General features: G+C 38.0%; 1 protein-coding gene across 15 annotated transcripts in view; it reads left to right on the top strand.

Annotated features, from left to right (window-relative positions):
- Zfp280c (zinc finger protein 280C) overlaps positions 1-16,574 on the top strand; it is a 53,023-nt gene that overhangs the window by 22,179 nt on the left and 14,270 nt on the right. For all 15 annotated transcript variants that reach the window (XM_006541465.4, XM_030251283.1, XM_006541458.4 and 12 more), the window contains 8 exons: positions 55-188; positions 3,244-3,349; positions 5,357-5,521; positions 5,653-5,762; positions 8,568-8,788; positions 12,646-12,803; positions 13,327-13,427; positions 14,055-14,201. In XM_006541465.4, coding sequence (XP_006541528.1) covers positions 55-188; positions 3,244-3,349; positions 5,357-5,521; positions 5,653-5,762; positions 8,568-8,788; positions 12,646-12,803; positions 13,327-13,427; positions 14,055-14,201 — 1,142 coding nt within the window. The remainder of the gene's footprint in view (positions 1-54; positions 189-3,243; positions 3,350-5,356; positions 5,522-5,652; positions 5,763-8,567; positions 8,789-12,645; positions 12,804-13,326; positions 13,428-14,054; positions 14,202-16,574) is intronic.

Below are 16,574 nucleotides of genomic sequence, written 5' to 3'. Positions count from 1 at the left end.
TGTATACCAACATGTTCATTATATTCTGGGTCTTTTTTTTTTTAACACATATAGCTATTTCTAATATATTCAAGCCTACGAGTCAACACTACAGAAATCCATCATCGAATGCACTGGTTGCTTTGCCAAGCTTTCATCCTGCTCTCAAATCTTCAGAGAGTTCTGATGGTCAGACTGTGTCTAAACTTGTAAGTTTGATTTTCTTTTCTAAACTTTACAATTAGTTCAAGAACACATTGGATAGAATATATCTGGCTAGAGTTGAGAATAGTCAAAGCTAACTGCCATAATTACTCAAAGAAAATTATCTTTGAGTCATTGTCTTTAGATTTTTTTTTTGTTTTGGTTTTTATTTGTTTGTTCAAGAAAGGGTCTCGCTACGTAGCTCTAGCTGTCTTGAAACTCACTATGTAGACTGGCTGGCCTCAAAGTCAGAGGTCCACCTGTCTCTGCCTCCTGAGTGCTGGGATAAAAAGCATGAGCCACCACATTCAGCTTCATTTTTAAACTAGATTTATTTCATTGTGTTAAAGAACACTGTTACACTGACAAAATTATATAGCATAAAGTCGGTATATTGTATGATTTTTATGTACAACTATTCTTGATACATTCAAGTCAACACTACAAAGATCCAACATCAAATTCAATAGCTACCTTGTCTAGAATTTTTTGTACCAAAACCTTTGCCTTTCCCAGCCCCAGTAACCCATAATCTTACACCAGGTATTTGACAAAGAGGCCAAAAACATACAGTTGAGAAAAAACAGCATCTTTATTCAGTGGTTCTGGAAACCTCCATGTTCACATATAGAGAAATGAAATTACATCCATATCTATCACCCTGAATGAAAATTAACTCCAAGTAGATCAAAGACCTCAGTTTGCAACCTGAAACATGGATATTGCCAGAAGAAAACATAGGCAGTACTCTACCTGATTTAGGTATAGGGAAGGACTTTCTGAATATGGCTTCATTTGCTCAGGAATCAAGGTTAACATTTGGCAAGTAGGACCTCACAGAACTAAAAAGCTTATCGAGTAAAGAGGAAACCCACAGAAAATCACCTTTTTAACAGAGTAAACTTAGGTGTTCATAATTGAGATGATCATTTCAACAGGTCATAGCTGTTTATTCTCAAAACCATTTTCATTGTTTAGTGTTTAAACATTTAAAGCCAGCATGGCGGTTACATGCATGTAGTCCTAGTGTTTGGGAGGCTAAGGGCAAGAGGATTGAATTTGAGACCAGTCTCTCCATAGTAAGTTGGATATGAGACTGGGATACATATTGTAACTGTCTCACAAAACAAAGTAACCCCCAAGTACAACAATAATAAAAGGCTTTTAATAGAAGTTGGACGTGGCAGTAATGCTTAACATTTGGAGGGAAGCTGTTAATATGTGCAAATCTTTGTACTAAATACTATCTGTAATTCTTACATAATTCTTAAGACATTCTTAGGAGGGAGGCCCTATTATTCCGACTTTATGGTTGAGGAGACTGAAACTCAGAGAATCTAGATGATTTATTGTGTGTGTAGCGTTCTGTTTTCATGGATTATCTGTGTACCACATGTGTATGCTGCGTGCAGAGGAAGAAGAGGGAGTCAGATGTTCTGGGGGTAACTTCTGAGACTAGAACTAAAGATGGTTGTTAGCTAATACAATGTGGACCCTGAGAATTGAACCAGGTCCTCCTGAAGAGCATCTACTGCTCTTAAGTGATGAGCTCCGACCTCTCTCAAAATGGTTAAATGATCCTCTTTGCAACAACTATTTCAGTCAAAGAAAAAGATTAGTATCATAACCCTCCCCCTTGATCTTTTTTGTTGCATAGAGGATTTCTCTATGCAACAGTCCTGGCTGTCCTGAAACTCCCTCTGTAGATAGACCAGGCTGTTTTTGCACTCATAGATTTCTGTCAACATCTGCCTCCTGAGTGCTGGACTTACAGGCAATGTAAGGCTCTCATTGTCTCTTTTTTTTTTAAAGATTTATTTATTATTATACATATGTACACTGTAGCTGTCTTCAGACGCACCAGAATAAGGCGTCAAATCTCATTACGGGTGGTTGTGAGCCACCATGTGGTTGCTGGGAATTGAACTCAAGACCTCTGGAAGAGCAGTCAGTGCTCTTACCCGCTGAGCTATCTCGCCAGCCCCTCATTGTCTCTTTTAAAAGTCAGTGTGATACAGCTTAAAATTAGTAAGCTGTAGGACATAGGCCTTTGTTTGTTTGTTTTTAAATGCCTGGGCTTTAATTCCAGCTTCCTCATCATAAACAGGATAGACTTTACTCGGTGCCTTCCTTAACCACACTAAATACCTATTTTTAAGATGGAGTATGTGGATGATAAGGTCTTTATTAGCACAGTTAAAACAACTACTTGATGTGTGTTGAGACATGATCTCTATTTAGCCCTGGGTTATCCTGGCACTCACTATGTAGATGAGGCTGGCCTCAAATTCAGAGATCCACCTGCCTCTGCCTCCTGAGGTCTTGGATTAAAGGAGTGTGCCACGACATTCAGCTACAAGAAGTGTTTTTTAAATACAAATACTGAGGGCTATTTCAGTTGGAAATATGAATAACTTGACCCTTAGAAGTAATTTTTCCAGTTAAATAGTTAAAGAAATGGACAGGTGTAGTACTGCATACCTTTAATTCCAGCACTTTTGAGACAGAGTCGAGTCGATCTCAGTGAGTTTGAAGCCCGTCTGATCTACAATGCAAGCTCCAAGCCACTGAAGATTACATGGTGAGACACACACACAGTGTGTGCCTGGTGCCAGTGGAGACTAGAAGAGGGTATCAGATCCCCTTGATTTGGTGTGACAGATGTTTATGTTGATATTATAAATATTCTGTTCAATGTTTTCATTTCCTTAACTCAAATTTTTAGAGGTGGAATGGTTATGTTAAGGGATGTGGACCTTTGAAAGCCTTTAATGGATACTGCTTAAATGTCCTTGGAGACGTTATACCAACAATAAAACCTCTGCCTTGCCAATGTTATCACTGCTTTTTAAACATTTTAACATTTTATTCACAACTCATTTTAGTTTTCTAGGGAAATTGCAAAAATAACGAATGCCAATACATTTTTCCCACAGCGTGTGGCCATTTTAGCAGAGAGGGAAGTTGGCTTTTGTGTTTTCTAACGTGTCTTTGTAGTGCCAGCATACAGTTTGGGTTTACGTTTCTAATAACTGACAAAATAAGTTGAACATTTTGCAGGACTTTACCAAGACTTCACCCCAAGAGGATTCCGGTGCTTGTTCGGTCTCACAGTCAGACTCGACCCAAGATATACCGTCTTCCAACATACTGCAACCGAGGACAGGTTTGATTTAACATGTCTTCTTAAAATTATAAAAAGAGACTTCATTCGTATGCGTATAGAATTCCCATATGGAAGCCTGAAGATGGCTTAGCAGATAAAGGAGCTTGTGATAACCTAAGTTGGGTCCCTGGAACCCACATAGTCAAAGTAGAGAATCAACTCCATACTATGCACAGATGCAGACTAAATAAACAAAGAAACAGAAAGATTTTAAAAGCCAGCTAGGTGGCTCAATAAGTAAAGGTGACTGTCACTAAGCCTGCTGGTCTGAGTATGGTCTTTGAACCCACATAGTAGGAAGAGAGAACTGACTCTAAAGGGTTGTCCTCTGAGCTCTACAAGTATACCACGGTATGTATGTACTCACACATACATACTTACACATACTTTACAATTTTTCAAACTACAAAAGTCATATAAAACATAAAAGGACACAAAAGAACTCACATGATATGTACTCACTGATAAGTGGATATTAGCCCAGAAACTTAGTATACCCGAGATATAAGATACAATTTGCAAAACACATGAAACTGAAGAAGAACGAAGACCAAAGTGTGGACACTTTGCCCCTTCTTAGAATTGGAAACAATCACCCATGGAAGGAGTTACAGAGACAAAGTTTGGAGCTGAGACAAAAGGATGGACCATCTAGAGACTGCCATATCCAGGGATCCATCCCATAATTAGCCTCCAAACGATGACACCATTGCATACCCTAGCAAGCGTTTGTTGCAAGGACCGTGATATAGCTGTCTCTTGTAAGACTATGCCGGGGCCTAGCAAACACAGAAGTGGATGCTCACAGTCAGCTATTGGATGGGTCACACGGCCCCCAATGGAGGAGCTAGAGAAAGTATCCAAGGAGCTAAAGAGATCTGCAACCCTGTAGGTGCAACATTATGTACTAACCAGTACCCCGGAGCTCTTGACTCTAGCTGCATATGTATCAAAAGATGGCCTAGTCGGCCATCACTGGAAAGAGATGCCTATTGGACAGGCAAACTTTATATGCCCCAGTACAGGGGAACGCCAGGGCCAAAAAATGGGAATGGGTGGGTAGGGGAGTCGGGGGGGAGGGTATAGGGAACTTTTGGGATAGCATTGGAAATGTAATTGAGGAAAATACGTAATAAATAGAAAAAAAAGAAAGAAAATCACACACAAAAAAAAACCATAAAAGGAAAGGCTTTGTCTGAATTGCCCATTATATTTAATTAACTCAGAGCATAATAATTGGAAGGCCACTGTGGAAATTCTGAATGAGTGAATTACTTTTGTTTCCCCTACCTACATAAGGGACAACCAAATAAACCATTTGTCGGATTATTAGTTGTGAGAAGACCAAATTCAATTTTTATTAGATATCAAGATTTTTAAAACACTTTTAAAGAATTCTCCTGAATTTTAGAATGTTTTTGGAAGTTAAAATGTATTTAATCGCCGGGCGTGGTGGTGCATGCCTTTAATCCCAGCACTCGGGAGGCAGAGGCAGGCCGATTTCTGAGTTCAAGACCAGCCTGGTCTACAAAGTGGGTTCGAGGACAGCCAGGGCTATACAGAGAAACCCTGTCTTGAAAAACCAAAAAAAACGAAAAAAATGTATTTAATCACCAAAAAATGGATTCATTTGTAAAACTTAGCTCAGAGAAATTTAATCTGGCTTTCTTTTTTCTGTCTCTTTCTTTTTTGCTACATTGTTGTTGTTATTGTTGCTTTGTGTTTTGTGATGTAGATGCTTTTTCCCTTCAGCTTGACTTCTTTAATTAGTAGCTTCATTTGAAAGTATCTTTTTAATTGTTTGCATAAAATTCATTTTGTGAATCTGAAAATGCTCCCTCGTATAGTTTGTGCTTTTCGATTATATCAATTTTGTCGTTTAAATTAGCTCCAAGTCATGTGTACTACATTTTAAATGTTAAAGCCATTTTCATAGCAATTGACTTAAGTAGTACTCTGTGCTAAAGCATTTATAAATAATCTTGTCTGCTGTTCAAATCATTGTAGGTGTCGATCAAACTTTAGGATTAAAACATCCTTCCACTTCCAAAGTAAACAGTGTTAATCCAAAAAAGCCAAAGACGAGTGCGAGCATTTCTGAAACACGCCCTTGCTCTTCATCATCTTCACAGACGGCGCCTTCAGGGGCTTCTTCCCAAACTGTACTATCAAGTAAGTATGAAAGCTTACAAAGGAAAAATGGATTAGTAAGAAACAAATTTTAGGAAGTTTGAGAGTTTTAAAGATGTTTAAGTATTTTAGAAGATCAATTTTTATTCATGAAAGTCCTTAATTTATTTTAGATGTGAATACCTCATCAGTTCAGTCTGCACCTGGATCATCTTCACTAAGATCTTGTCCAAAGTGCAATGTTAAGTTCCGACTTCTGGATCCTTTGAAGTGCCACATGAAGGTAAAGTAATTTCAAATTTGAGTTTTGAAAATAATGAAATATTAAGAATAACACAGTAATTATTTGTCTAGATATTTAAATGATAAAGCTTCTTATGTCATTTTCATATGAGTAAAAGATTAATTTTTATAATAATTATACAAAATGTAAATTCTTCCTAGCCATGAAATTATAAAACCTAAGTTCATGGTGTATACACCATAGTATGTGATTCAAAGTCAGGTCCTCACCCGTGTACAGAAAATGCTTTGCCTAATGAAGCATTTCCCCAGCGCTCATAATCCTAATTTTCCTGTTCATGTATGAAGCCTAATTGTCTTTCTTTTGAAGATTTTTTTATTTCATGTATGAGTATCTGCATGTACACCTGTTCGTTTTGTATACGTTACTTAAAGAAATGCCTTTTCAGTTTCTTTGCCATTTTTTAACAAGTACTTATTAGAAAATTTAAACAATGTGAACTAATCAAGGAAAAAAAGACATGACCACAAAACTAACAGTGAAACTCAGAAGAAGTGAATGAATGTATGGAAATGTGGGAAAATAGAATACCTTATTCTCAGTAGGATTCCAAGTCAGCAAAAGAAACAGAAGTGGGAAAAAAGTTGAACTGCAATTCCTAATAAATAGCTTATTATTCGGGGTTCTCTAAAGAGCAGACCTGGCATATGACATATATATATCGTTAAAATGGCTTATGGGTGGTCCTGGCTGTTTCCTGAGGATCCAGTAGTTGTTCAATCCTCTAAACTGAAGGTCTCAGCAATACCAATCTGAGGCTGGAATCCCAAGTCTAGAGAGTTGCCGTTTTGCAGCCCACCTTGGAATCCCAAAGAACTCTGTCCTAACACCAGCGAAGGGGTGGCTCAGGAACAGGATAGATAAATTTGTCGGGGACCATGAAGGGAAGCAGGCAAACAGCCAAAAGCTTCTCTGATTTTCTTTCATGCCGATTGCCAAGAGATGGGACTGAGATTTAGGGTGGGTCTTCCACGTCAAATAATTCAACCAAGAAAAGTCCCTTGTGGGTGTGACAAGCTGCTTGGGTTTTAGTTAACTTCACCTGTAGTCAACTTAACAACCAAGCTTAGTCATTACAGTCAGTAGTGTAAAAGTCTTTCATAAATTGCCAGATGCCACTGCAATCAACCATGACTTTAGGTTTTAAATACAGCACATTTAATGAGATTGGATTATATGGTAATTTTCTTCTGAAAGAACTATTCATGCATAAGCATCTTTCTATCTTCTCACCATCTCTGTCTATTTCGAAGTTATTTTCGGATATAGTTAATGTTGTCTTTGAGGTGCTACTGAATTATAAGAATATTCAACAGTTGTTTTCTAATACTTTGAAGTTTATATATCCAACAATTATAATTCTATGATTTGCAAATATTCTCTTCCATTTTAATTTTGTTCTCCAGTTATTGTTTTAAAGATTTATTTGTTTTTATTTTATGTATTTGGGTGCTTCGTTTGCATGTATGTCTGCACCATTTGCATACCTGGTGTTCCTGGAGGCTAGAATAGACCTTGGCTCCCCTGGAGCTACAGTTGCAGACAGTTGGGACTCACAATTGAACCCTGGGTTCTCTGTGCTCTTAACTGCAGAGCCACCTCTCCAGTCTGCTCTAGTTATTCTTAAAGACTCATCCTAGAGAAATTCTACCACTGAAAATCATATACAATAAAAATTAATTTTCACTGAAAAAATGTATGTGTGGAAAGTATTCTTTCTACATTAGAATCAGTTTAAATGAGATTTTGATTTTATTTCAAGGTAAATATCCCCCATGAAATATTTAAGTTGTATAGATAGACTGCACTGAAAATTTTAAGAATGTAACTGATGCCAGGCAGTGGTGACGCACAACTTTAATCCCAGCACTTTGGAGGCAGAGGCAGGCAGATTTCTGAGTTCAAGGCCAGCCTGGTCTACAGAGTGAGTTCCAGGACAGCCAGTGCTATACAGAGAACCTCGGGAAAGAGAGAGAATGTGTGACTGATAAATCTTTCTTTGTGGGTCACACATTATCTGGTACCTTGTGTTAAGAGAACGACACATTAACTGTGTTCAAAGTCCAGTTCCAATTATGCTTGGCTCAAGTATTAGTATGTCATTAGATAACTAGGCACTGGACTGGAGAGATGGCTCAGCACTTAAAAGCACTGGCTGCCCTTCCAGAGGTCTTGAGTTCAATTCCTAGCAACCACATGGTGGCTCACAACCATCTATAGTGAAATCTAGGGTCCTCTTCTGGCATGCAGGTATACATGCAAATACTCATACATTAAATAAAAACTCTTTTTTAAAAAACGATGATTAGGCATCATACATAATGATGTATATAACTTTTAAGTTATATTTTTTTTTCCGAGACAGGGTTTCTCTGTATAGCCCTGGCTGTCCTGGAACTCACTCTGTAGACCAGGCTGGCCTCGAACTCAGAAATTCTCCTGCCTCTGCCTCCCAAGTGCTGGGATTAAAGGCGTGCGCCACCATGCTCAGCTATATCTTGACATTAATATGAAATGTATGCTTATGGGCCAAAAAGCAATTGATTAAATCTTACTGCAAAAAGAAAAGTTGCAAGTTACTGCAATATAGAACTCTCCAGACTTAAAGTTGCTCATTTGTTTTGGAAGTTATTTCTTTCATTAAAATGCTAGTGTTTGTTGTTGGAATTTGCAGAAGGAAAGAAGCCAGTGCCTTGGTGGGTATCTCTCGTACTGCTAAGCATGGATTTAAGCATGGATTTTTATAAGAGGGTCAAATAAAACATGCTCTTCCTCCTCTTTCAGCGTTGCTGCCCAGACATGATAAATAAGTTTCTGGAAACTCTCAAGTCAGAAAATTCAAAGGCTGTAAGCAAAGCTACCACTGACTCAGATAAAGAAAAACTGATCATGCTTGTCAGTGATTTTTATTATGGAAGACATGAAGGAACTATTGAGGAAAGCCAGAAGACTCACACCACTTTTAAATGTTTCAGTTGCACAAAAGTTCTCAAAAATAATATTAGGTATGTAAATACTGATTTATATTTTTTGAAAAGAAAGAAAAATTTGCATCTTGATTTTTAATGTAAATATTGTATTTTTTTGTTATCCTAGGGAAATCATTGCAATTCTTCTACTAAGAAAGGCTACTTCTTGTGCTAGATGTCTTTATTTTCTCTTCCATTTTCATAATTTGATACCTGAATCTACCCAATTATAATTTTTTTCATATAGCTTAAAATACAGGAGAAGTTCAAGGTGTACACAACATGTCTGCTTTGATTTTTGTACAATTGAAACATTTTAAACACAGATATAATTCCCAATAGAGTTCTGAAGACTTCTTTTTGTGAGACAGGGTCTCAGTACATATGGAAACTCACTGTTTAGACTTGGCTGCCCAGAAACTCAAAGATGTGCCTATTTCTGCCTCCTTAGTACTACAGTTAAAGGCATGTACTAACATGCCTGGTTGAAACTCTAAAGATTTTATAAATTTTTGGTCTTAAAATTTAAGAACTTGGATTTTATTATCAAAATATTACATGGCATGTTGAGTATTTATTATTATTTGTAAAACAAGTAACAAAATGATTTTTTTCATTGCTTTTATAGCCTGATATTTGAGGTAGGTGACATAGTTTCCATAATGTGTGTATATGTGATGTCTTTCTCAATATTTATTGTTAATACTACTTCCAAGATTTTTCTATAGAAAAAAGCAATTTTTTTCTGTTTTGAGACAGTGTTTCTCTGTGTGGTCCTGGCTGTCCTGGAACTCAATTTTGTAGACCAGGAGACTGGCCTCAAACTCTAGAGACCTACCTGCCTCTGCCTCCTGAGTACTGGGACTAATGACATGCAACACCATGAAGAAACTTTTTGAGACAGGGTCTTTCTATTTGATAACTCTGGCTATCCTGGAACTCACTATGTAGTCCAATTCACAGAGCTTGCCTCGAATTTACAGAGATCCACCTGTGTCTGCCTCCCAAAAGCTGGAACTAAAGGACTGTCCTGCCGTTCCTAGCTTAGAGAAAAAAAGAATTGAGACGGGGTTTCACTGTGTACCCCTGACTGTCCTGGAAATCACTATGTAGACTACTAGGCTGACCTCAAAGTCACATAGAACTGCCTGCCTCTGCTTGAATCCTAGGTACTGAGGTTAATGGTGTGTGCCATGATACCCTACTAGAATTTTTCTTTTATAAATATAACCTAGTAGATTGCTCAAAGCCTGGCCTTTTATTCATTCTTTCTTTTGGGGCCAGGCGTGGTGGCACACACCTTTAATCCCAGCACTTGGGAGGCAGAGGCAGGCGGATTTCTGAGTTCAAGGCCAGCCTGATCTACAGAGTGAGTTCCAGGACAGCCAGGGCTACACAGAGAAACCCTGTCTTGAAAAACAAAAACAAACAACAACAAAAAATGAGCTCTGTCAAATACATACTCTTCATATTGCTTGTAGACAGGATAGACACTATACAGTACAGCTTTAGGAAAACTAAAAAACAAAGTATGGAATAGTAGTAGCCTTTTTCTTGTCTTTTTTAGTGTTTGAGAATTTCATACATGCATATAGTGCATTTTGACTAAATCCACCCCATGTCTTCACCCTCAATACTGCCCCTATTTTCCTACCCCCACTTCTTCTTCCTAAGGCATTGCTATTCTTTTCTTAAACCTGCTGGGTACACCTAGTGATGCTTAGTGTAGGGTGTGGGGCATGGGTGTATGGCCAACTGCTGGAGCTTGAGCCAGTCTTTCAGGGACTGAAATTTTCTGAGGAAAATTGACTCCTCTTAATATTTCCTCAGTTAAAATGGGACTTTATAAAGCCCTTTCCTATCCATACTGAGATTCGTGGCTGGCTTGATCTTATGCAGGCCTATACTCACAAAGACTGGGCATTGTCGTGTGTAACAGTGCTATTCTCCCAACATTTTATAATAAAAAATGTTAAATATTCAACAACGGTTTTAAAAAAGTTTTACCACGAACATCTATTTACCAATTTGATTTTACCATTCACATTGTACTGCAGAAATCAAATAAACTGGTTTATGTGTCATTTATACTTTATTATATTTAGCCTAAGCATGATACTTCTGATTTACCTGCATTGTATATTATCAGGTGTCTTAGTATGTGTTTCTCTTGCTGTGATGAAACACCTTGCCCAAAAAGCCAATGGTGGAGGAGTGTTTATCTCACTCACTCACAGTTCCATCATCATCAAAGGCAGTGAGGGCAGGGAATTCAAACAGGGCTGGAACCTGGAGTCAGGAGCTGATGCAGAGGCCACAGAGGGGTGCTGCTTACTGGCTTGCTCCCTGTGACCAGATCAATCTGCTTTCTTATACCACCTAGGACCACCAGCCCAGGGTTAGCCCTACCCAGAATGGACTGGGCTCTCCTTTATGAATCATGACTTTTAAAAATATGCCAATAGGCTTGCTCACAGCCGATCTTTTGGAGGCATTTTCTTAATTGAAGTACTCTTTGCTTTGATGACTCTAGCTTGTGTCAAATTGACATAAACGTTTGTTAAGTGCACTTGTGGAGTGAGGAGATGCTCAAAACCTTTTGGATTTTGGAACATTTCAGATCAGAATTTCACAGGTGCTCGATGTATATTTATCCATAGAACCATATGATATTTTGAATACTTTTCAAAGTAAATTATAGACTTCTACCAAAACCAAAGGAGTAAAGAAGATACTGGACTCCAAGCATTGTGGTGCGTGCATGGCAGTAATCTCAGTACTTGGGATGGTAAAACAGATGTTGGGAAAACATCCTGGGCTACCTAGACATCCTGTCTCCAAAAAACGTAGATATTGTAGATTGTAATTATAGCCAGCTATAGCTCACAGTTCTTTATAAAGCTTATAATTTTAAAGTCCATATTCCCAGTACTCCGATAGTGCAAGTAGGAAGATCAGAATTTCAAGACAGACCTCAGCTATGAAATGAGTTCAAGGCCAGCTTGGGTTATGTGAGACTGTCTCAACAGAAACAAGATGTGCTTTGGTGGTGGTGTGAAAAGGGATGATGATCAAACCCTTCGCCTTTGCTTCTCCATACTGATAATTTATTGTAGGATGGTCTTCTATAGAGACTTGTAGAGAATTCTTGTAAATAGCCAAGCTAATATTACAATTGCTTTTGTTGCTGTTGTTTCTCTTACCTCCCAACTTAGCCTCCCTAGTTCTAATATTGCAGGTGTGAGCCATCACACCGAGAAAGCATTTCGATTGATTGGCTTGTTTTACTTTGAAATTCAGTCTAGTAAAGACTTCAAAGCATGTGTGCCCATTTATATCATAAGCTCTCCGGTGAAACCTCAGGATGCCCTCTTATCTGCAGCCTTTTTTAGAGAACCTGAGATAACAGAGTACAAAACTGAGCAAATGAATGGTGTTGTAGAGGTTAACATTGCAAGGAAAGTATTTTCTGTATTTCAGTTGACATTGTGACAAGTAATCTAAGAGAAACAATTTAAGGAAGAAAGAGTTGATTTTGGCTCTTTGCTTGAGAGATTTCAATCATTATTAGCTGATGCTTCTACCAAGGCAGAAACATCATGGACGAAGGGCATAGATAAGAAAAATGTTTCACCTTCTGGTAGCCAAGAAGCAAAGCCATGCCTAATCTAATCCTTCCAGATGGGCCTGCTAATATATAAGCCTATAGGGGTGAATCTCATACCAGTCACACCACAAGTATATACTTTTCTAGATCACATTAAAGTCTTAGAGGTAATATTTTAAATATCAGTCATGCAACTACATTTAACATTTTTAGGATCCAATAATTATTTGTGAATTTCTTGTTATAAACGTGCACTTTTTTGCACCTGTCTTACTATCATTTATAGGTTCATGAACCACATGAAACACCACTTGGAACTTGAAAAGCAGAACAACGAGACCTGGGAAAGCCATACTACATGCCAACACTGCTACCGGCAGTACCCCAACCCCTTCCAGCTCCAGTGCCACATTGAGAGTACACATACTCCTCATGATTTTTCTAGTAAGTGACAGTTTTACATAATTTGATTTATCTGATTGTGAGGGAATGCTAAGGATTCTGTTGGAAAGTTTATAGAGGATTTTTTTTAAATTTTAAAACCATTGCCCTTGGGGCTGGCAAGATGGCTCAGTGGGTAAGAGCACTCACTGCTCTATCGAAGGTCCTGAGTTCAAATACCAGCAACCACATGGTGGCTCACAACCACCCGTAGTGAGATCTGACGCCCTCTTCCAGTGCGTCTGAAAACAGCTACAATGTACTTAATTATAATAATAAATAAATCTTTAAGGAAAAAAAAAACAATGCCCTTAATTTATACTTAATACAAAAACTGTGGTTGTAGTTAGCACAGGCTAGGAACTGTGTAGCTCTATAACCAAACTACATCAATAGTGTTAGATAGTTAGGGTCCATAGTGATAAGGCTCTAGTCGCATTACTGTATTATTTAATGCTATGATTATGCAAAATGAATCCTGCGTTCATAAACGTGAAAAATGCTGTAATGTATTTTTCCCTTTTAGCTATTTGCAAGATCTGTGAATTGTCATTTGAAACAGAGCATATGCTTTTACAACACATGAAGGATACTCATAAACCTGGTGAAATGCCATATATTTGCCAGGTATATACATGTTTATTATATACTTCGCTGTCTGATCAATGTCTGTATTCCATGAAATAGTATTGTTTCTTTTGATTTCTGAGGCATTTAAACAAAATGGGTTAGTATACTAAAACGGAAAAGCCCTTGTGTTCTGTGACTTCCACCTGGCCAAACTCATGCATTGTGTGTGGGCGTGGTAAGCTGAATTTGGCCTTCCTGGCCAGAGTTTTCTGACTTTTGTAGTAGATACTTGTTCTACTAGAGAAAGACAAACATAGGCTTATATAGCGAAGATTATACACATGTCAGGGAAATAGGAAAAACTAGAGAACCTAAGTGTATTTTGACAAGTGTTTTTGAAGAGTTTGAAAGCAACCTAAAGATAAACTGTCTCTGACTTAGCCTTTTAAATATGAATAAGAAAATGATTTTTTGTATAGCAGAAAAAAGCATAAATAAGTGCTTGAATATATAAGTTAACATGAGACATGGTAGATCTGAAAAGAGGAATAAAGTCTGGCTACGGTTTGAAATGTCTAGTGCAGGATGTTTTTCTAAACTAATGATATAGCACTACTAACTTGATGTAAATTGTATGCAAGCCATTAAATTTTGTGTTGAACTTAACCTTATTTGTATTTCTAGGTTTGCCAGTTTAGATCATCAATATTTTCTGATGTAGAAACTCACTTCAGATCATCTCATGAAAACACTAAGAACTTGCTATGTCCGTTTTGCCTCAAAGTTAGTAGAATGGCAACCCCTTATATGAATCACTACATGAGACATCAGGTGAGGTCTCCTTTATTTCTTCACATGGTCTTATTGAAAAAACATAAGTGTTTAGAATAGTAATTAAATTGATTCCAGACAGAAAGCAAACTTATTCAAAAATGTCACATTTAATTTGCAATTTATGCCGACTTATGAAACAGCTACTACTTTTTCCCCTGCTTTCAGGTAATACTGAGGTCTATAACCAGTGAACTTTCTGAAAGATATCACTAGAAATGGGAACCACACAGTAGAGGGAAAGGGGGTGAACGAGTGGTGTGTAAGCTGCATATTTTGGCATCCTAGACTGGTAGGAACTGCTATCTTGTAGGTAATTTGGAAGAGCAGAGGAAACATTTGAAGTGAGGAAGCGAAGAATCAAAGACATTGTGCTTTAGCTTTTCTTTCTCTTCAAGTATCCTTTCCACTTCCTAGTCTGTTGTTGTTGTTGTTATTGTTGTGAGACTACAAGTGTTTGTGATCGCATATCCAGGATGGTTTCTAGTAGTAGCTGCTAAGAGGAAACAGCTGTGACTCTTACTACCAGATTTGTAAATTGTATTTGACAGTTCTATACAATTTCTAAGATACCAGTATCAGTGCTTATACCTTTTTCTTGAGTTCTGATTTTGAGTTCCCCTAGTCTTTTTCTGAAACCATTAGCTTGGCTTTTGGCTGAAAACTTTGGTGAAACTGTGATCCTCTTCTTTATTTACTTAAAAGAGCATTGAACAAGATTTACTGGACATGTGATTTTAAAGCACTCACTGTCCACTTGTTGGGGTTTTTTTTTGTCTTTTTTGTTTGTTTGTTTGTTTGTTTGTTTGTTTGTTGGCTTTTTCGAGACAGGGTTTCTTTGCATAGTTCTGGCTGTCCTGGAACCCAGTCTGTAGACCAGGCTTTTGTTGTTGTTGTTGTTGTTGTTGTTTTTCACTGTCCACTTGTAAGTGGTAGGTTTCACAATGGATAATGCAACTATAGAAAGTTCTGTTGGTCAGAATTGCCATTTAAATCTATTTCTATTATATAACTTTCTTAAGAGTTTCTAGTTAGATATTTTTGTTTTTGTGGTTTTGGTAAGTTGGTTGGTTGGTTGGTTTGGTTTGTTTGTTTTTGTAGTTGTCTGTTGGGGTTTGTTTATTTGAGATAGGATCTTATCATGTAGCTCTGGTTGGCCTGGAACTTGTTATGTAGACCAGGCTGGCTCAAACTGAGAGATCTACCTGCCTCTGACCTCTAAGGCTAGGTTTAACGGCATGTACAATCACACCCACCTAGATTTTTTTTTGTTGTTTTTTTGGTTTTAAAAGTTAAATTTGCTTTACCAACTTGTTTTTTCTTTCTTTTTTTTTTTTTTTTTTTTTTTTGTTTTATGAGACAGGGTTTCTCTGTATAGCCCTGGCTGTCCTGGAACTCACTTTGTAGACCAGGCTGGCCTCGAACTCAGAAACCCAACTGCCTCTGCCTCCCAAGTGCTAGGATTAAAGGCGTGTGCCACCACGCCCGGCTTACTTTTTCTAAGGATAAAAATAAAATGTAATTCATTTTTGTAATCTTGAATGCTTGAATAATTTATATATCAAATTTATAATCAAAGGTGCTTAAAAAGATGGAATAAAGCACTTGCCTAACCTACCTGAAATTCATCTCCAGTACTTCAAAAACAAATGAGTGAATGGCTCAGTATAGCCCAATGGTAGCATAAGTCCCTGCATATGATTCCTAGCACCAAAAAGGAAAGAAAAGAATATTATGGCATTATGACATTATTTATCTATGTTGGGAGATAGTGAAATAGTGGCTTTAAACTTCTTCTTCTTCTTCTTTTTTTTTTTTTTTTTTTTTTTTTGAGACAGGGTTTCTCTGTATAGTCTTGGCTGTCCTGGAACTCACTTTGTAGACCAGGCTGGCCTCGAACTCAGAAATCTGCCTGTCTCTGCCTCCCAAGTGCTGGGATTAAAGGCGTGCGCCACCACCGCCTGGCTAAACATTTTTTTTATTCACTTTACATTCCAATCACTGTCCTCCCTCACCCTCTCTGAGAGAGTGAATGATACCCCTGAGTATCCTCCTACCCTGACACATCAAATCTCTGCAGGGTTAGGCACTTCTTCAGGCCAGACAAGGTAGCCAAGTTAGGGGAATAGATTCCACAGACAGGCAACAGCTTTAGGGATAGTCCCTGTTCCAGTTGTTTGTGTCCCCATGAAGACCAAGCTGCATCTTCTACATGTGTTTGAGGGGGGCTAGGTCCAGCCTCTGTACGCTCTTTGGTTGTTGGTTCAGTCTCTGAGAGCCCTCAAGTGTCCAGGTTAGTTGTCTCTGTTACTCTTCCTGTGGAGTTCCTATCCTTTTGGGGGCCCTCAAGAGTTTGCTTGTGGGTATCTGCAT

Source organism: Mus musculus, chromosome X (genome assembly GCF_000001635.26).
Source record: "Mus musculus strain C57BL/6J chromosome X, GRCm38.p6 C57BL/6J".
In the NCBI taxonomy this organism is placed as follows: domain Eukaryota; kingdom Metazoa; phylum Chordata; class Mammalia; order Rodentia; family Muridae; genus Mus; species Mus musculus.
Note: the sequence above shows the minus strand (reverse complement) of the source record. Positions and strands in the feature narration are given on the sequence as shown.